This window comes from Schistocerca cancellata, chromosome 6 (assembly GCF_023864275.1).
Source record: "Schistocerca cancellata isolate TAMUIC-IGC-003103 chromosome 6, iqSchCanc2.1, whole genome shotgun sequence".
Taxonomy (NCBI): Eukaryota; Metazoa; Arthropoda; class Insecta; order Orthoptera; family Acrididae; genus Schistocerca; species Schistocerca cancellata.
The window spans coordinates 440,316,469-440,338,717 of NC_064631.1; the positions used below are offsets into that span (position 1 = coordinate 440,316,469).

The following is a 22,249-nucleotide window of genomic DNA, read 5'->3' on the forward strand; positions in this document are numbered from 1 at the left end:
TTGGTGAAACACGAATGGCCTACACCCTTGCCGGACGAACAGCTCTGGAGAATTAAAACAAATGTTTACAAGGAAACACCGATGACTCCAGAAGACATGAAATGAAGGAAAGACGGAAGATTCGCGATTTTTTTATTTATTTATTGGCATTCAGGACGTGCCCACTCAGGCTTCTCAAGAGTGGAATGTCAGCTATGACGACACGAACATTAGAACACCACAACACCCAGTCCCCGAGCGGAGGAAATCTCCGACGCGGCCGGGAATCGAATCCGGGCCTCTTCGCCTGGCAATCTACCCCAAGGACGGCGCGGCTACCGAAGCGGGCGAGATCAGTGTTTAACGTTCCGTCGACAACGAGGTCACTAGAGATGGAATACAAGCTCAGATTACGTAAGGATGAGGAAGGACATCGGCCGCACCCTCCCAGCATTTGTCTTAAGTGATTTCGGGAAATCACGGGAAAACATGAATCTGAATAATCGGACACACATACGAACCATCGTCCTACAGACAGGAGTCCAGTGTGCGCCAGCTCGCCCGCTAAGACGTGAGAAGGCTGAGACCTTTGGCCAGTGTCGTAATAAATCCAGAAGAAATTCAACGTGTAGTGTTGTTTGTCCGGAACCACTTTGTAGCATGTATCCATGTTCGAAGTCAACTTTTTAAACATTCGTTCCGCACCCACCCACTCTCTCTCTCTCTCTCTCTCTCTCTCTCTCTCTCTCTCTCTCTCTCTCTCTGTGTGTGTGTGTGTGTGTGTGTGTGTGTGTGTGTGTGTGTGTGTGTGTGTGTGTATGTATGTGTGTGTGTGTGTGTGTGTGTGTGTGTGTGTGTAAATTGACCAGCTGACGTGTGCCTTTTGTGTGTTTGCAGACCCGCGGGTGTCGGACTGGTGGATGATGGACAGGCCGTGGCCCCTGCTGGCGCTGCTGAGTTGCTACCTGTACTTCAGCGTGGTCTGGGGGCCGCACTACATGAGCTCGCGAAAGCCCTTCGACCTGAAGCCCGTGATTGTCGCCTACAATTGTTTCCAAATCGTCGCATCGTTCCTAATTTTCATTTCGGTAAGAAGCGTCTAAATGCTGAATCTAAAAACAGTACAGTAACTTTAACAACATTGTATTTGTGTTGCCTATTATGGTGTCAACATGTCTGCAGCAATGAAGCGCACCTTATAAACCAAAGAACAGGAAAATACACAAAACTACAGAGAGTTTGATCGGAACAAACTATTGTAACCCCAACACAAAACAAGGAATGACGAACTGATTCTGAAGGTCTGTTACTTGATAGTTCCGACTGTGTGGCCCTATTAACAGCTAGGCATGAAATGCAATACACGCATTATGAAGAAAGACTGCTTGTAGGCAGGAAGTGGATCGACCAAGTACACTGATGAGCCAGCCAGAAATTACGACCACCGCCCATAGCGAGTATGAATGCCGTGTTGCGGTAAGGAAAGTGTATAAGCGGAGCAGAAACAATTGCAGAATCATTCTAACGAAGATACGTTCCGAAAATGGGGAAAATCACTGACATAAGCGACTTCGCCGAAGGGCAGGTATTATGATCCGGTGCCTAAAAACTAGCATTTCGGAAACGGTGCACTGGTCGGCTGTTCGCCTTTTACTGTCATTATGATCTAGGTCAGTGGTTGAATAATGTTGAAACCACAGAAAGATATTGGGCATCCACACCTCATCACAGAATGTGACGTCGGAGGTTTGTCTGCTCTGGAAAACAGGATGGGCGGCGATTTGTGGTAGATATGACAACAGAATACAATGATGGCACAGGCGCCAATGTTACGGAGCACACCATTTAGCGTACAATGTTAAACATGGAGCTTCACAGCAGACAACGCCTACGTGTTCCCATGTTGACCCAACGACGTCGTCAATCACGTATGGCAGGAGTGGGCACTGCATCTTTCAGAGTGGACCATAGATCTATGGAAACGTGTCACCCGGTCGGATGAATCACGTTTACTGTTACAGGAGGTCAATAGGCCTGTTCAGATAAGCCGTCATCCACGCGAACAGCTGCTCAAAACGTGCACCACGATACAGACATATGTTCAGTGGGAGAGGAGCAGAGCAGAGCAGAGCAGAGCAGAGCAGAGCAGAGCAGTACTACGCTACAGCAGACATTCGTCTGGTCTTCCTGGAGACCTATGATAGTAATCGCCGGCACCAGTGCAGCTGTCGACTATGTAAACATTACTGCGGATGACCTCCATCCAGTCATGCTTGATGCCTTCCCCGAAGGCGACAATAGCTTCCAGCAGCATAACCACCCTTGAGTATTGGGTCAAGGAGAGTACCACCCCCCTCTGCATTGTTGCCAGATGTAGCCAAGATAGCGGCGATGACGTGATGCAAGAAGGCGGCATGTAGAGTTGGCAGCAGCACATGACGTCATCCAAGATGGCGGAGATGACGTCCAAAATACTGGCTTTTGATGGGGAGGTTCAATTTTGGTAGGAAGATTGGTCAGTTGGGCAACCGCCACTAACCTAACCCCCCCCCCCCCCAGAAAATGGTGGAAAGTTCTAATTCCATCAGGATAATGCAACACACCTAAGAAAAATTACGGGAAAGAAAGGGCAGTTGGGCTACCTCCACTAACCAAAGTAATCTGACTGCCACCTCATCCTAGGAATGTGCAGGAAGTTTGAATTCTGATGGTAAAGAAAGGTCACTTGGGCTATCTCTATTAACCTAAGAAAATGATAGGAAAGAAAGGACACTTGGGCTGCTCCACTAACCTAAATCACCTGACTGCCACCTTTTCCTAGGAATTGGCAGGGAGAGAACTCGTCCTGTGCTGGACGTAAGTCTTTATTAATTTGCATGCACTATTTTATTTAAACAATTAGAGGCACTACCACCATCCAGTGTGATTGCCAAGGGGTCCGGACTCCAACTGACCTAGTACACAGTACCACCGCCAGAGGGCGCTCTCATCCGTGACGTAGCCCAAGATGGCCGCCATGATGTCAGCTAATGGTGCAAGTACAGTTTCGGCAGAAAATTTTAGTTCGAGTAGTTTTAAAATGAAAAAAAAAATGATGTACTTAAACGAAAAGAAATGACTCATCAGTTGTTAATTCTTAAGATATCAGTACAAGGACAATAAAACGCTCCATTAACATCACTAGATTCTCTTCCTCTCTAAATGCCTTATTACACAATTGAAGATCTAAACCGCTAAGTAAACCTCAATTAAGGATGTAAACTCTCTGTCAAAAAAATTGATCCCGATTGAAGTATCCACAATGTGAAGTGGCTGCCTGATGCATTTTGAGCTTACCAGTACAGGCACAGAGGACGGCTGTCCGGCATATCTGACTTTAACGCCACCACTCCTGCGGTGTCTACACACTGCAACGGACGCAGCTGTCTGCGCTGCTATCAAACACCGGTACGGTGCTCAGATGTCTTCGACCTTCAACAAGGAATAAGTATCGATCCTCGCTTCGCTGCACCACGAACGGACCATTCACACGCGCAACGACACCGAAAGCTCCGCTGCTGCTTTAGACGAGTCGCTGGGTTCCCTCAACAGCCTAGGTTCATTTTGATACTGGTCAACGACAAATTATCGAGGTACTAAATTGTCTGTACAGCGAAACAGTCGACACTGTCACAAACGCGCACTAGACAGAAACGCGCGTGCACCTGTGCTGTCTTTCACATACATTTCATTGCAGCAAGTAAGCGAACAAAGATCACAGTTTCAGTCATTTTGACACTGAAATCGTTGTACAGGCAGTACTAGATCAGTTTGACAACAACGGAGGGGGGGGGGGCGAGAGGGAGGGGGGGGGGAGGAGTAGTCCGTGTTGAAGGAACCGTCCAGGCATAAAATACAAGCTATTTACGATATTGTTATTTCCTCCTACTCACACTAGCCATATTACATTGTACATTCACTTGTACCGGAAATAGTAGTGTGTTTTGCGGCGTATGATACATACTGCAACTAATAATACGGTAATTTTCGTAATGGCAATGTGAAAAAACAGAATAGTTTAATGTTTCGTTAACCGTATAAGTTCCAAATCAGCTTAGCTGGAGAATTTTGGATTCAGCACCTCCTGGGTCCGTGTTTACCTTTCATTTAACCGCTGAAGCAGTAGTACCGCACAGCATTCAACGTCACAGGATCTTTACACTCGATCCCCGGCAAATTTAACAGAAGTCAGAGCTTGACAGACAGTTGCAATAGTATCCAAAGCCGATCCAATTTTCTTCAAATTGATGTCTGTCGCTCCGATTTTTGTACTTTAATCTGAATATCCTTTTATTTCGTCTTTTCGGTTAATGTACAGTTTTTTTTTGGTAGCCGTGTTCAATTGCCTGAAATACATACCGTACACTTGAAAATGACTATACAACTGAAAATGTGCACTGGTGAGCAATCGAAATAAAAGGATATTCTAATCCAAGTTATGACAGCCACAGCGGCATGTTACTGTTATTCAAAAAGAACTGGATTTGAACTGCGTCTGCATCCAGTGAGACAGTGTTTAACCAGAGGATACCGCCTCAGGGTGAGACACGAATTAAAACAAATCCTTTTTCAGTCTATTTGAAATAAAATATTCTATTCCACTAGAGCACAGTTTCGACCGTTGTCATTTTCAAGTGCACGTTAACACTTCCTCATATGCACAGCAGTAACACGTCATACATCGCTGCAAAGAATGACACACGACAGAATACTTCCAAAAAAGCGGCATTCCAAATCACCGTAATCCAGACCAAAAAGCATACATTCAAGTATGCCAAGAATGGCAATCAAGTACAACTACAGCAAAACTTCAATGGATGCGTTCTTGCGTTACACTTGATTGACCAGCATGTAAAGCATCGTAATCGTCTTCCGTGAGAAATTCCAGCTTCTTTTACAAGACGTTGCAATTGCGGATCGTAAATGGGAAAGACGAACTTCATCAGAAACAATAGTTTCTTTTAAAGGGACAGTGTTTAAAAAGCAAAGCTACAGTTTTTGTTCTACTGCATCTTTTCTAATTTCTCAAGGATAAGAGCACCGTTCAATTATGTTGGTATGAATAGCAGAATTTTCAACCTCGCAACAGTCAGAGTGTTTCTATATCTGGCAAAGGAAACAGATGTTTATGTTTAAACTTTCATTAATATGATTCCTACTGAAAGACGAATTCAATACAAAAGTTCATGTTCGAAGTTGCAAAAAATTCACGTCCATATCCTGAAACAATTGTTTGTCCAAGAATAATCACTCTATGGACTCACTGTGACTTCTGTTGCTCTGTAGGTGGAAAAATCTTGTCGATTCGTGGCTCTTGTGTTGCTGAAGTCTTTATTCCCTTTGTGTACGGCACACTCATCGACTAAACATAATCTCAGTAAATAATTGCTTCCTGCCTTTTATAACAGCGGTACTGGCGCTTTTAGACTGCGCCCTGAGATGCTGACGTATGCCGAATTAAATTCCTTTTTATGTCCGAAGCGATCTGCGACTTGTTGAGCTAGTACACAAATTTCCAAGTTTTTTCACACAAATTTTGTCTTCAATAGTGGTATAGTACGTTCAGCTGTCTCGAATTTGTTTCTAACTTCTGCATAATCGAAATTTATTACACGAACCTATAACTGGACGAATCTTCTGACATTGACTCAGGTAGTGTAAAGGCAGGAATCAAACTGCCTCCTACATATTTAACAAACAACTGAGCATTGGAACTGAAATTTATAATTTTTCCCAGAGTGAACAAGTCCCTGATCTGTATATTAACGTTTAAAATGAATTATGTCGCATCTCTTCACGTAAGCAAATATGGCTGTATACTTCTAGGAACGAGAAGGAATGTTGAATTTTTAAGGCAGGAGGTTAGTATATTGTATACGTTTATCTTAAATCCTTGTCCGAATATACTGGTTTTTTGTAATAACTTTCTTATGTCTTCCTCTGTACAGTCTGGGTAAAACGGACAACTCCTTCCGCTATTTTCCTTCAGCCAATGCGGGGTCCATCTGCGATAGCTTCGCTATCGATGTCAAAGAAATGAAGTATGTGTTTATTGAAAGTACTCTTAGAATACAGGAAGTACCAGAAAAGAAAACCCGCCCCTTTACCGTCTAGTGAATGAAGCAGATACCAAATTTCACAGTATCGCTACGAAATAGTTTAGGATATTGTAAATGAAACCAGAACGCTAAAAATATCGGCATTCGAATTTTAGTGAAAATGTAAAATCAAAAGAAGGAAGTTCCTAAAAGTCAGTGCGTTTCATTGTTTGAGACTGTCATTAACACTGAAAACTAACGTTGCAATTTAAGAGAAAAATTAATTTCATGGAATAGAAACTAGAGCGCTTAGAGCGCTACCTCTTAGTTTGCCTTTAGCGACATAAATCGACAAGACCTGGTCCTTCATGCTCGCTTGAGATAATCAGCGTTTGACAGCCAGAGTTCTCTAGTTCTTCAGCGTAGTGTACTTTGAAACAGCTACGTTTATTCCCGGCAGATGTTTGTGTTTTCTAGACGTCAGCGAACCTGCACAGAACGATACGGCCCTGAAATTATTATGGCCGAGGTTATATCGTGCACTGCCAGGCGAGTCCGCAGTCACGCTACTACTGCATAATTCGACAAGGAAATAGTTCCCCTCCCTTCGCTCGATACTGTTGCCGTTGAACTGATTGCAGTTTCCCTGCAGTTACCTAAACACTCATCAGAGGGCGGATAAAAAGAAACAGCGCGAATTTGGCGTGGTAGATCGGTGCGCATCTTGTCGTAACCATATATACAGAACTTTATTGGCTGCTGAATAAAAATTATAGAATAGGATATATGAAAGAAAGACTGAAAAGTAATTCAGTTATGAGGAAGTGCGGGAGTAGCGGTGCAAATTTAAACTGAAAGGCAATAAAGCCAGAGAATTCATATATTTTTAACAGTATAACGACGGAGAAGGTCCAATCACACCACCATAGTCTTTTATTAAAAAACCACTGGCTCTATTTCAGTAAGGACAGACAACTTAATCTGCTCCTACCTTGGTGATGGGTTGGTAACAATGTTTCGATGACCGGACTTGGGGAATCTACGCCTAGAAAGCTCGAGCACGATGGGAGAACCGTAACATTACCCGCGCTGCTCTCTTGATGAGTGAAGTCACATTTTATCTTTTATCAACTTCCTCAGGTCACGGTTGTTAACTACAGATGAAGTAGGTTGAGGATACACGAGAGAAAAGAAAAGACGAGAGAGCATTAGTAATTCTATTTCCTGACGGGTTAATGGTGGATTCCATTTAAAAAGCGAGCTATGTCTGCGAAGCATCACTTGCTTGTTGCCTTGTTCTGGTTAACTTGGACCAACACTGTCACCGGGAAGTCTGATTTACCTCGTGCTGGAATTACTACAGCGATGTGTAAGAGACACTCAAAAGAAAGTGAGACAGACAGGAAAAAAGTAGGTGAACTATTTATTACTTCAAAAGTAATCGCCGTAACTGTTAATGCAATTATCCCACTGTAAGGAAAGACTAAGTGCCTTCATGGAAATTGTTTGCGGTTGCAGGGTGAACCATGATTGTACAGGTGTTGTGTGCTGTCCTTCGGTTAGTTAGGTTTAAGTAGTTCTAAGTCCTAGGGGACTGATGACCATAGATGTTAAGTCCCATAGTGCTCAGAGCCAATTGAACCATGAATGTACACAGAAGTGCATCTCTTCGTCCGAAGCAAATCACCGGCCACGAATGTCTTCTTTCGGGGCTCAAAAGATACAGAAATCCCGTTGGGGATAGATAGGGACTGTATGAGGGCTGCATCGAGGCTTCCCATCCAAATTTTCGCAGTGTATATGAACAACAGGAACGCCAGTTCCAGGAAAGTCAAGGTGAACTTTTTCTTTGTCTGAAAGGGCTCGCAGCTCATTGACTTGTAGAACACAGCGCCACAATCAACACACAATGAAACAAGGTCACTTTGCACAAATTGAAGCGCGCTATTAAGTCTAAACGTTGACGGACGGCATAACTCTGTTGCAGAGTAATGCCCGCCCACAAATTGACAAGTTTGTTTCGACTACGGTGTAGAACTTTCGCTGGGAAGCCCTTACACACCCTCCGTACAGTCCCGATCTCTCTCCATGGGATTTACATATTTTTTGAGTCCTGAAGAAAGACATTCGAGGTCCCTGACAAGCTTCGGACGAAGATGTACATGTCTGGATACAACATGGTTCCGTCTACAATAGGAAACACTTTTCCATGAAGATACTGACTGTCTTGTCTCGCAGCGGGATAAATGTATTAAAAGTTATGGTGATTACTTTTGAAATTATAAACAGTATGCTTTCCATCTGTCAGGTTGTCATTTGATCGCTCCTTCACAGATACGTACTACTTGCACAGAACCAGACGTTTCACTCTACGTCAATCCTACTCATAGCACCCCATCCCAACTTCGTCCAAAGGCACTGTTTTCTTATGCGGAAGTCTCTAATTTCGACGTGTCTAGCGATTACTCTGCGGTATATCGGCACTGCCGTGAGCTGATGCCTTGAGACGATTCGTTCTGATTCAGGTCTTATGGCTTTAATTATGCGGAGCTGCATCCTCAGAATGTTTTACAGTAAACTCAGTCCTGTTCCGTAGCGTCCTAGTTACAACGTCGGGCATACAAGTTTCCTGTCGCCGTTGCACATCGCTGCCCGCGGCGTGTCGTGTTACGCGTCTTGTATGGCGTACAACTGTGGCTCTCAGCGTGTTTGCAAGAATCCACAACATTTCACGTCCATTTAGGCCTCAATATGTAGACATTACACTAATTTACTTCGGGCCCAGATTCTTTAGTAATCAATGTTATCTAACAAAACCGACATTCTTTAACCACATATTTTCATACTACATGCCCACACACGCCTCTTTTGCTATCAATATGACTTGAGTTAGGTTCCTCTGCGGCGTCAGTACACGAATACTCTTCGTCGTCAAGCCCTTATCAAGATGGAATCTCAGATACCAACAAACCTGTTCTCAATTGCTAGAGAGATTATTTGGTGTGTTAGCTGGATGGAGAGTTTTAGCGTTTATGTACACATACATACGGTAACTTTTCAGTGTGAATTCAAATTCAAAAAGGTAGTGCTAAAAGAACTCATTCTTTCCACAAACCAATTTTACGGGGCTATGGCTGGATTTCTGTAGCTCACAACAACACAGCAAAAGAAAAGAAAACTAAGTAATTCATGCGTACAATGATCACATTAAAAAGATTTCATAGAGCTGCTTCCTCTGAACGAAGCACGTTTGCAACTAGGTGTACGAAAATTGTGGCTCGTTAACCAAGCGAATGAGTGTAACAACTTTGGAGACACGGTACTGCATCCGGGCCAGCGGAGCTGCTAGGCCAATGACTTCGAGCAAGGGCTTGCTTTCCCTTGTAAGTGAGCTTTCCATATCCGCACATGGTTGGCTGTTCCAGCCACAGGCGGTTTACGAAAGTAGTACCTATAAACTAAAAACTTTGGGTATAATTACTAACTAAACCGTCAGCCGAACGAGAAAATGGAAGTACAATTTTCGTCACTAAATTGCCTGTACTTCTCAGTAAATTTCGTTTGCAACTGTACTCTATAGCTACATGGAACTATCATTAATAGAACATCGACAATCGTCCAAACACTAGGACATTGGGGAAGGGGCAGAGGGTGGGGGGGCAGAGGGTGGGGGGGCAGAGGGTGGGGGGGCAGAGGGTGGGGGGCAGAGGGTGGGGGGCAGAGGGTGGGGGGCAGAGGGTGGGGGGCAGAGGGTGGGGGGCAGAGGGTGGGGGGCAGAGGGGGGGGGCAGAGGGGGGGAGAGAGAGAGATCTATGGACATATTTTTTATCTTGTTTCTTTGGAATACAGCTGCTGGTAAAGTATTCCACTGCACAGATTTGATTTGATTTTAGTCAGTTCTACATTGTAACCTGGGAACACACATTCGAGTAATTCAACGGACCGACAACACTAAGAAACTGATGTAGTATTCCTTCCCGCAAACTTTAATATCTTTTCTTGGTTGTGTTTTGTATTTAGAAAAGCCGACTATAAGAATCTTGTACGAGGAAGGTTTCAGGGACCCATGCGATGAGAATTAGTTTGCGAATAAAATAAAATTATCAACATTCACCTCATTGTTACCCGATACAGGGGACAGATCTTTAACTACGTTGCAGTGTCCTTTCCGAAAACAAGAAACAACCGAAATATGTAGCGCAACGATAGGCAAATCACACGTAACGTATATAGCAGACTGGCTGGTCCTTGCTCCCGAGAAGGTGGCGAAGTGCAGAAGGGTAGTGCCCTACTGTGAACACTGTTAAGAGTCACTTCTGTTCCTCTATCTGACTGGAGCGTTGTCCGCCAAAGCAGAACTAGTTTGTTATTTTGTATATCTAATCACTCATGTTCTTCTCGACTCCTGGTTTCTCTAAACAATAAGATACAAGCACTCATTGGAACAGCCCATAACAGCACATTGTTATCGTTGTGTTCTTCTGATGTTGCTGTGTAATCTTTCTTACTGCCTTTGATTCCCATTTGGCTTGATATCTAGCAGGATGACACCAGCTTTCCTTGGTGTTTTTACGTGTGAAGCTCATGCATGACACGTTTGGCAAGGAGTTCGAATGGCGCCACACAGATAAGGGTGCTAGGGCATGTGAGATTACTTCTATGGTCACAACACATTTATTCCAGTGCATAAAGCTCCGTCTTAAAGTCGTGAAATTCGTCTGGAAGTCGAATCCTAGACAATCTGACATAAGACGGCATAGCAGCGAGTAATGTCTACTTGCGTTGATGCGTCAATATAAATAACCTTGCAATCAGCGCCGAAAGCGACATGAATTATTTCTCATATTATTCATCGCATTAAATATGAAGTACTTTTGTAAAACATTAAGAATACCTTTTAGTTTTAACGAAACACAGTACATGAAAACATATTTTCCACTGATACTGAGGCTACAGGAAAACTGCACTGTTCCGTAATTAAGAAGGGTGGACGGAAAATGCGTAACCTCTCTTGAAGAAAATAACCACGGCAAGTTATTAAAAAAACTGAAATTCGTCAAATACGATGGATGACGAAAACATGTTACAGGATCAATTTATATGCCAAATAGTAAAAGTTTAAAACTTATGCCAAAAATTTCTACTCTACAGTTGACAGTTAGTGTACCGGTCTTTTTACAATTAGTGAGGATGTATAAAAGTTCAAAAATGGTTCAAATGGCTCTGAGCACTATGCGACTTAACTTCTGAGGTCATCAGTCGCCTAGAACTTAGAACTAATTAAACCTAACTAACCTAAGGACATCACACACATCCATGCCCGGGGCAGGATTCGACCCTACGACCGTAGCGGTCGCTCGGTTCCGGACTGTTGCGCCTATAACCGCACGGCCACTCCGGCCGGCCGTGTAACAGTCAAAACGCGTTATGGTCACAAATAATGCAATAGACCTGTAAATGCGCACAGAAGACATTCGTTTCTCTTGCGTTGGTGAATCATAGGTAGCAAAAAATGAGAACAATTACGTATAACTTGAGATTTGAAATAGTAAGGGCACCAGTTTTAAACTCATTAATTACTTAGTAACGAACTTACAGTGCAGAAGTGAAGTGTCGGGAACTATCAACCGTATCCTTCTTCACAATGTTTTAAATCTAAAATGTAAGTACCAAGAAAATAGGTTCGAACACTTAGAAGTCCTCAGAAACGAATTCCTATTTGCAACAGAGAATCAGGATACTGCACACGTATTCATAAACAGGAAGTAGTAGTATTACGTTAACTAATGATGGCATTGTTGCGGGGAGCATCTGTATTACTAAGCGGCCAAAACTATCTTCCGTTTTCAGCTGCAGGTTACTTGTCTACCGTCTTCTAGGGCAACCACCTATAGAGGATAAACCAAGCGTAAGGTTAACACGAACCACGCACTGTTAAGGATACGATACACGAGAGGGAGGGAGGGAGGGGCAGTTTCTTAAAGATTAGAGGGGCACAGAGTTTTCCACGAGACTTGCGGAAAGGTGGTCAGCAGTACGAAAATGTAAGCACGTCCAACGTACGAGGAACAATGAACTACCGACATCACGCTCTTACGAAATTGTCGCAATTCTCTCAATAACAACGGCTCCCTCTCTCCGTGACGTAGACTATTTTCCCTACGCAATAAATATTGCCTTCTGACGCAGCTGATATTGGTTAAGCTAAGAAATATCTGTGCTTGCTCAAATTGGTACAAACCGTAGTTGCAAGACTGCGTGATAAAAGCCTCCATCACCAACATACATTTGAAAATGTGTAATGTTATCACCTCATACGCTATGGGTAAAAATACGAAAGGCATTCCTTTACTGTGTACATCACCAAAGTCCAAGCTGTTGCGATGATTTTTACGTGGCGTAGATGTGAAACGGTTGATTTAACACGCTCTAGTCCTCCAAGTCAAAGAGTAGACATTTTTCACTGGCGAAAGTGTGGAGGAAGGAAAGTGCGAGCAACTTTGCAGGACGGGAGCTAAAGGTCGTGCATAGGTTTCAATTGCGGCTTGAAAACAGCGGCGAGCTACAATATAATTAGTATTTTCTCGCATTGAACGGGGTGGCGCTGTTTTTTTTTTTTTTTTTTGTGGTTTTAGGGCGCACAACTTCAATGGTCATTAGCGCCCTGACTACTCTAAAAATGCACCGCGAGGCACAAGTTGACAACAACAACTAAAAGGGAAAACACAATAAAAGACAGACGGACAGGCAGAGGATTAAAAAACATCAAATGTCCTTAGCGAGGTTTGTCAAATTGATAAAACAAAGAACACGAGCAGCTGCTCGTGGGTCATCCGCTAAAATGGTATCGAAAGTATTAGGCAGGTTAAGATCGAGGCGCAGTGTGGTAAGATCTGGACAGGACATTAAAATGTGCCTAACCGTCAGCAAGTGCCCACATGGGCAGAACGGCGCCGGCGCAGCCGTCAGCAGATGGCGATGGCTGAACCGGCAGTGTCCAATTCTTAACCTTGCTAAAACGACCTCCTCCCGCCGAGAAGGGCGTGAGGAGGACGTCCAAGCCACGGGAAGAGGTTTTAAGGCCCGAAGCTTGTTGTCGGTAAGTGCAGCCCAATCGGCATGCCACAGCGACACGACGCGCCGACAAATGACCCTGCTAAAATCGGACGAAGGGACACAACAAGAAGCTGTCCGAGGCTGGAGGACCGCAGCCTTGACCGCGGCATCTGCAGCTTCGTTCCCAGGGATACCGACATGGCCAGGAACCCACATAAAGCTAACCGGCGTACCGACGTCCACCAGCTGCTGGAGAGAGCGTTGGATCCGGTGTACGAAAGGGTGAACCGGGTACGGATCACTGAGGCTCTGGATGGCGCTCAGGGAATCTGAGCATATGACATAAGCAGAATGTCGGTGGCGGCAGATGTAAAGAACAGCCTGGTAGAGGGCAAAGAGCTCAGCTGTGAAGACCGAACAATGGCCATGGAGTCGGTATTGGAAACTTTGTGCCCCGACAATAAAGGAACACCCGACCCCATCATTGGTCTTAGAGCCATCTGTATAAATGAAAGACATTTGGTTGTCTCCACGATTGGGAGAGCAACGGGACCAAGTCGTAAGGACGGTGGGAGAAACTCTTTGTAGCGCCAGAAGTTAATACAGACCGTCTTCTCGGCAGAAAAACGGAAGCCATTGGCGACACTCCAGGAGTAAAGACGGTCAAGAGAACGCTGAAGACAGCGCTCCAGGACACGTGTACACTGCGCGCTGCAATAGATGGTAAAATCGTCCACAAAAAGTGAGCCTGATACATCAGCTGGGAGGCAATCCATTATTGGATTGATCGCGATGGCGAACAGAGCGACGCTCAAAACTGAGCCCTGTGGCACCCCATTCTCCTGGCGAAAGGTGTCGGACAGGACAGAACCCACACGTACCCTGAACTGTCGATCCATTAAAAAGGAACGAATGAAAAGAGGGAGGCGACCGCGAAGGCCCCATGTATGCATGGTGCGGAGAATGCCCGCCCTCCAACAGGTGTCGTAAGCCTTCTCCAAATCAAAGAACACAGCCGCGGTCGGGCGCTTCCGCAAGAAGTTATTCATAATGAAGGTCGACAAGGTAACCAGATGGTCAACAGCAGAGCGGCGCCTACGAAATCCACATTGGACATTGGTAAGTAGGCGTCGAGACTCAAGCAGCCAAACCAATCGAGAGTTAACCATTCGCTCCATCACTTTACAGACACAGCTGGTAAGTGAGATAGGTCGATAACTGGAAGGCAAGTGCTTGTCCTTCCCCGGCTTAGGAATCGGGACAACAATAGACTCGCGCCAGCATGCGGGAACATGTCCCTCAATCCAGATGCGATTGTATGTACGAAGAAGAAAACCTTTACCCGCAGGAGAAAGGTTCTTCAGCATCTGAATATGAATAGAATCAGGCCCTGGAGCGGAGGACCGTGATCGGCCAAGTGCGGTTTCGAGTTCCCGCATGGTGAATGGGGCATTATAACTTTCACAATTCGAGGAGCGGAAGTCAGGTGGCCTAGCCTCCTCTGCCTGTTTGCGGGGGAGGAATGCAGGGTGGTAATGAGCGGAGCTCGAAACCTCGGCGAAAAAGCGGCCGAAGGCATTGGAGACAGCCTCAGGGGCCACAAGGACTTCATTCGCGACCTTCAAGCCAGAAACTGGGGAGTGGACCTTAGTGCCAGATAGCCGGCGCAGGCTACCCCAGACAACAGAAGAAGGAGTAAAACTGTTGAAGGTGCTTGTGAAAGCAGCCCAGCTGGCTTTCTTGCTTTCTTTAATAATACGACGACACTGAGCACGTAATCGTTTATAATTAATACAGTTCGCCACTGTAGGGTGGCGTTTAAAGGTGCGTAAAGCACGTCGACGAGCACGTAAAGCGTCTCTACATGCTGCGGTCCACCAGGGGACCGGTACGCGACGTGGAGAAGAAGTAGGGTGAGGGATGGAATATTCAGCAGCAGCGAGAATGACTTCCGTGAGGTGTGCGACCTGACGATCGCAGCTTGTGAAGGTTTGATCCTGAAAGGTCGCCCTGGAAGAGAAGAGCCCCCAGTCTGCCTTGGAGATGGTCCAACTAGAGGAGCACAGAGAGGGAGTATGCTGCAGGAGATGGATAACACACGGGAAGTGGTCGCTCGAATATGTATCAGCAAGTGCATACCACTCAAACCGGCGTGCAAGTTGGGGAGTACAGATAGAGAGGTCTAAATGGGAATAGGTATGAGATGTGTCCGAAAGAAAAGTAGGGGCGCCAGTATTGAGGCACACAAGATTGAGCTGGTTGAAAAGGTCTGCTAACAAGGAGCCCCTCGGGCAGGATGCTGGAGAGCCCCAAAGGGGATGGTGGGCATTGAAGTCTCCAGTTAACAAAAATGGTGCAGGTAGCTGAGCAATAAGTTGCATCATGTCTGCCCTGGTAACGGCAGATGACGATGGAGTGTAAACGGTACAAAAGGAAAACGTAAAGGTGGGGAGAGTAATGCGGATGGCAACTGCCTGCAGGCCGGTGTGCAACGTGATGGGATCGTAGTAAATATCATCCCGGACCAGCAACATAACCCCTCCATGAGCTGGGATACCTACCACAGGGGGTAGGTCAAAACGCACAGAGGTGTAGTGTGCCAAGGCAATTTGATCGCATGGGCGTAGCTTCGTTTCCTGGAGGGCTACGACGAGCGGACGATGCAAGCGGAGCAGCAACTTCAAGTCCTCTCGGTTGGAGCGAATGCTGCGAATATTCCAGTTAATAAGTGCCATCGTAAGAAAAGGAAGATGAGAGAAGGGGTCACCTCGAAGGCCGCTTAGGGCCTGGCTTCGAGCGAGCACTGCCGCCGCTATCAGTAGGCGGACAGTCATCGTCCATGGGGTCTATAGGGTCATCGGCCATCTCGGGAGGATGGCCGGGAGGGGGAGCTTCCTCCGCCGGTGAACGGCCAGATGTTCGGCTACCAGCGGTGCGGCCAGGCGAAACGGATGACGGCCTGGGGCGGCAACCGCTGGGTGGCGCAGGAGAAGAAAGGCGCCGTGGCGGAGAAGGAGAACTGTGCTTCCTATGCGCCTTTTTAGAAGGACGTTTGGTGGAAGTATCGGTCGAAGGCTGGGAGGTCGAGGGACGGAGGAAGTCTGCACGGGATGGTTCCTTCTTGAAGGACCGTGCATCTGACTTCGGTGTCTTCGACTTAGCAGAAGCTGAGGAAGTGGCTGGTGTCTGTGGTGTGATGGGAGGAAGAGGAGACGTCGACCGCGCGATCTTAGCACTGGCCGAACGGACGACCGTGGTGCTGAAGGTCAGATCGCATGTCTGGGTTGCGACCTCCCGGGTAGTCCGAGGAGAGGCGAGGACAGTACTATATTTCCCCGCTGGGAGCAGCGTGGGCTTCCTACTAGCCAAGAGCTTGCGAGCAGCCGAGGTGGACACTTTCTCTTTGACGCGAATTTCTTGGATGCAACGTTCGTCCTTATAGACAGGACAGTCGCGGGAGGATGCGGCATGGTCACCCTGACAGTTCACACAATGAGGAGACGGAGGTGGACAGTCACCCTCATGGGCATCCCTGCCACAAGTGACACGTTTAGCCGCATTGGAGCAAGACTGTCGAGTGTGATTGAAACGCTGACACTGGTAGCAGCGCGTAGGTGTCGGGACATAGGGGCGAACAGAAATAACCTCGTAGCCTGCCTTGATGCGCGATGGCAGCTCAACACTATCGAAGGTCAAGAAAAGTGTCCGGGTCGGTACAAGGTTATTGTTGACCTTTTTCATGACCCTATGGACAGCCGTCACACCCTGCTCAGCGAGGAAAGATTGAAGCTCCTCGTCAGTCAATCCGTCGAGGGAGCTACTATAGACTACACCACGAGACGAATTCAAAGTTCGGTGGGCCTCCACCCGGACAGGGAACGTGTACAAGAGTGTGGCCCGAAGCAGTTTTTGTGCCTGAAAGGCATTCTCAGTTTCTAGTAATAAGGTACCGTTACGCAACCTGGTACAAGATTTGACAGATCCGGCTATGGCATCTACGCCCTTCTGAATAACGAAAGGGTTGACAGAGGAAAAATCCTTTCCGTCCTCAGATCGAGAAACTACGAGGAACTGTGGGGCAGGCGGTAGTACTTTTGTCACTGTTGGCTGGTCACGTTTCCGTTTTTGGGTCGAAGTCGAAAGCGATGGAGTAGAATCCATTGCGGAGGAATCCCCCATGATTGCCAGCGTCTCCGATGGCGCGCTCCTTCCTTGTGGGGACCCTCTCAGAGGGCACTCCCGCCTTAGGTGAATGTTTACACCTCAGGTCACACCTCCCGAGAAACAGACGGAGGGACCAATCGGCATGGTCAGAAGGTATCAGCTCAGGCAATCACCCCTCCCCGGGCCTGGCCTTTACCAGGGGGTACGCGCGTGCCTTACATGTCTACCCAGGGCGGGGACTTACGCGTTACCCCGTCACCGGCTACGCGTGCGAACGCGTGGGTCGGCCTTCAGACACGCACAGGGAGGAAGGAAGAAGAGGAAAAAGAAGAGAGAGAGGGAGAAAGAGGACAGACTGTCTCAAACGCCGAGGCGGAGACCAGAGAAGGCAAGGAGAAGAAGGCAATGAGAAGGCAAGGAGAAAAAGGCAATGAGAAGGCAAGGAGAAAAAGGCAATGAGAAGGCAAGGAGAAAAAGGCAATGAGAAGGCAAGGAGAAAAAGGCAATGAGAAGGCAAGGAGAAAAAGGCAATGAGAAGGCAAGGAGAAAAAGGCAATGAGAAGGCAAGGAGAAAAAGGCAATGAGAAGGCAAGGAGAAAAAGGCAATGAGAAGGCAAGGAGAAAAAGGCAATGAGAAGGCAAGGAGAAAAAGGCAATGAGAAGGCAAGGAGAAAAAGGCAATGAGAAGGCAAGGAGAAAAAGGCAATGAGAAGGCAAGGAGAAAAAGGCAATGAGAAGGCAAGGAGAAAAAGGCAATGAGAAGGCAAGGAGAAAAAGGCAATGAGAAGGCAAGGAGAAAAAGGCAATGAGAAGGCAAGGAGAAAAAGGCAATGAGAAGGCAAGGAGAAAAAGGCAATGAGAAGGCAAGGAGAAAAAGGCAATGAGAAGGCAAGGAGAAAAAGGCAATGAGAAGGCAAGGAGAAGTCAAGGGAAAGAGTAAGGAAGACAGTGAGGTGGAGAAGAGCAAAGAAAGGAACCAACAAAAGGAAGGAAGAAACGAGAAGTGAAAAACCAAAAAGACCACGATTATAGGTCGTGAAACCGTCCGTCTCCGGACGCAGGCGCTAACTACCCCCGTGAGGGGGATGGACTCCTTTTAGTCGCCTCTTACGACAGGCAGAAATACCTCGGGCCTATTCTAATCCCCGGACCCGCAGGGGGGGGGGGGGGGGGGGTGGCGCTGTGATAGACACACCTGACTCAGGAGACGAGGTGGTTCAAATCCCCGTCCAGCAACAAAGGTTTTGCTTTTCCGTGGTATCCCCAATTCGCTTAAGGTGAATACTGTGAAGAGTCCTTTGAAGCAATGCAGATATTCTCCTTGATCGCTGTACTTCAAGCTAGCTTTTACAATACTCGGTCTATTAATTTCCCGGTAGGTGGGGAAAGATAATTATTTAACGATCCATTGACGGCGATATCATTAGAGACGTCCTCTCAATTTCTTTTATTTGGAACCTGTCTTACACAACAGTTGTGCGCTTATTATTCTTCATAAGTAGAAAAGCTGCGTACCACTGAAAACGCAGGCCTCATCACTGCGATTTCAATCTACCTCCAGCACCCTTCGCAGTCCAGGATTTGAACCACCTCGTCTCCTGAGTCAGGTGTGTCTATCACAGCGCCATCCCGTTCAATGCGAGAAAATACTAATTATATTGTAACTCGCCGCTGTTTTCAAGCCGCAATTGAAACCTATGCACGACCTTTAGCTCCCGTCCTGCAAAGTTGCTCGCACTTTCCTCCCTCCACACTTTCGCCAGTGAAAAAAATGTCTACTCTTTGACTTGGAGGACTAGAGCGTGTTAAATCAACCGTTTCACATCTACGCCACGTAAAAATCATCGCAACAGCTTGGGCTTTGGTGATGTACACAGTAAAGGAATGCAGTCATTATCTCAGTCACAGCTTTTTGAACACTAAAAATCTGGACAGTAATATAAGGAAATATATCGCTGTATCTTACGTCAAGATTAGACTGTACCAATGAACAATTTCAATACTCTCTCTTACGCAATTACAAATTCCCAAAACCCATTTTGTTGAATTTTCTCACTAACTTTTGCCACTTGGGTTGTAGTGACATACAGCGTAGTCTTTGCAGCTGGGCTGGTCAGTCTGTGAAGTATAGTCTGCCCCCTATCGGGAGCACTGTAACTGCATTTGCGTGCAGCTACCTGGAGCATCCAGGCCCTTTGTTCACGGCGAGAAGGTAAGTGGGAAAAAACCACAGCGAGAGCAAGCAGCTCGTGGTCCTGCGGTAGCGTTCTCGCTTCCCGCGCACGAGGTCCCGGGTTCGATACCCGGCGGGATCAGAGATTTTCTCTGCCTCGAGATGACTGCGTGTTGTGTGTCTTTCATCATCATTGACTCGCTAGTCGCCGAAGTGGCGTCAGCTAAAAAAATTTCATTTCACCGCAGAGAGAGCAATGCCTTTGTTAGAATAAGATGATTTGTACACTATGTGATCGAAAGTATACGGACACCTGGCTGCAAATGACTTTCAAGTCTGTGGCGCCTTCCATCAGTAATGCTGGAATTCAATATGGTGTTGGCTCACCCGTAGCCTTGATGACAGCTTCCACTCTCGCAGGCATACGTTCAATTAGGTGCTGGAAGCTTCCTTGGGGAATGGCAGCCCATTCTTCACGGAGTGCTGCACTGAGGAGACGTGTCGATGTCGGTGGGTGACGCCTGGCACGAAGTCGGCTTTCCAAAACATCCCAAAGGTGTTCTGTAGGATTCAGGTCAGGACTCTGTGCAGGCCAGTCCATTACAGGGATGTTACTGTCGTGTAACCACTCCGCCACAAGCCGTGCATTACGAACAGGTGCTCGATCGATTTGAAACATGCACTCGCCATCCCCGAATTGCTGTTCAACAGTGGGAAGCAAGAAGGTGTAAAACATCAATGTAGGTCTGTGCTGTGATAGTACCACGCAAAACAACACAGGGTGCGAGCCCCCTCCATGAAAAACACGACCACATCGTAACACCACCGCCTCCGAATTTTACTGTTGGCACTACACACGCTGGCAGATTACGTTCACCGGGCATTCGACATACCCACAAACCGCCACCGGATCGCCACATTGTGTATCGTGATTCGTCACTCTACACAACGTTTTTCAGCCGTTCAATTGTCCAATGTTTATGCTCCTTACACCAAGGGAGGCGTCGTTCGGTATTTACCAGCGAGATGTGTGGCTTATGAGCAGCCGCTCGACCATGAAATCCCAGTTTTTTCACCTCCCACCTAACTGTCATAGTACTTGCAGTGGATCCTGACGCTGTTTGGAATTCTTGTGTGATGGTCTCGATAGATGTCTGCCTATTACACATTACGACCCTCTTCAACTGTCGGCGGTCTCTGTCAGTCAACAGACGAGGCCGGCCTGTACGCTTTTGTGCTGTACGTGTCCCTTCACGTTTCCACTTCACTATCACATCGGAAACAGTGGACCTAGGGATGTTTAGGAGTGTGGAAATCTCGCTTACAGACGTATGACAAGTGACAACTAATCACCTGACCACGTTCGAAGTCCATGACTTACGTGGAGCGCCCCGATCTGCTTTCTCAAGACGTATAATGACTACTGAGGTCGCTGATATGGAGTAAGTGGCAGCAAAATGCACCTAATATGAAAACGTATGTTCTTGGTGGTGTCCGGATACTTTTGATGACCTGCTGTACGTCTAATATCTTTTGTTATAATTATTGTTTGAATGGAAATAATGGAAGGGCAGTGAGTCTTCTCGCACTATACACTAAGAACTTAAGTGTGGGGACGCAGGGACCAGAGGCCAACTAGTGAACACTTGCGCACACATTTACACAGACTCACCTGCACTTCAGCAAAGGTTTCAGTCATTTTCTTCGAAAATTTGAAGTGCGCCAGTGTTTCATTCTGAATGCCTTCATTTGTAATGACAGCTAAAATCACAGTGCGCAGAATCAGAAGTAAGTTTTCCACTTCTTTGTAATGCCATGTTTAGCTTTTGTACATGTTGCATAACATCTGTAATAAAAGCCACAACTAAAAACCGTGGATCATAAATCCGAGGAAAAAAATGTCCATTTTGTTACAGAAAATGTTTGATAGCGTTCATTAATTGGAATCATCTGCCCAGAAATTTGCTACTGATAGCCACCTCAATAACCAATATCAAGATACATTAGGAATATCGTATTGCGTAACAAGCGCATACTGAACACGCCTGATCTGTCGAAAAAGCCAAATTAGATAGATTGAGGCTAGAGACGCAAGCCGCTAGCGAGCCGCGTTGTGGTCACCTCTGCTATAGGACACAAGAACCCTTCTCCGCACTCACGGTTAGGTCTGGAAACCGTAAAATTAAGTTATACAACCGGTTACGTTGGTCGTCCATTCACCAGATTCAATAATCCATCCATGCATCAGATAGGACTCTACAGTTTCTGAACGTGTTACCACTTACCAAGACCTCTCAGTTTTGCCATCGTTTATGATCAATATTGTCCCAGCGTTTCAGCCACAGGTTCAGAGGAAGGCAGTAACTTGTCTTCCTTTCCGTTGAAGAAGTACCTGAAGTAGCGGTGTTTCCTAGATATTCCGTGGCAGAGTTTATTAAGTTTGTTTGTAGTTATAAATAGACGAGGATTAGGCTTCTGCGTAACGTCGGTAGCTCCTTCGGAAAGGGGAGGGGGGGGGGATGAAGTGGGACGGAAGTATTGCATAAGGAAGCTACACGGCTGCAGTCTTTCACAGAAACATCTCGGCAATCGCCCGAACTGAATGACGGAAGCAAGAAAACAGTAACGGCTGGTTGTAGATTTTTAGCCTGTCCTCCAGAGTAATCCTAGAACACTAATCACTGTACTGCCTTGCTCGTTTGATTTAGTAGGAGTATTACTTCAAAATAACGTTGTGTACATGCAGCGGTTACCACCTCATAAATTAAATAAGTCAGCAACACTGCAAATAGTATCCGAA

At 46.3% G+C, this 22,249-nt stretch overlaps 2 protein-coding genes across 2 annotated transcripts in view; one reads left to right on the top strand and one right to left on the bottom strand.

Moving 5' to 3' along the window:
- Positions 1-22,249, bottom strand: part of LOC126190687 (oxysterol-binding protein-related protein 9-like) — a 528,891-nt gene that overhangs the window by 430,425 nt on the left and 76,217 nt on the right.
- The window catches only part of LOC126190688 (elongation of very long chain fatty acids protein AAEL008004-like), a 132,604-nt gene that overhangs the window by 65,990 nt on the left and 44,365 nt on the right, over positions 1-22,249 (top strand). Inside the window, exon 3 of the mRNA XM_049931147.1 lies at positions 877-1,067. Within this exon, the coding sequence (XP_049787104.1) occupies positions 877-1,067 (191 nt within the window). The remainder of the gene's footprint in view (positions 1-876; positions 1,068-22,249) is intronic.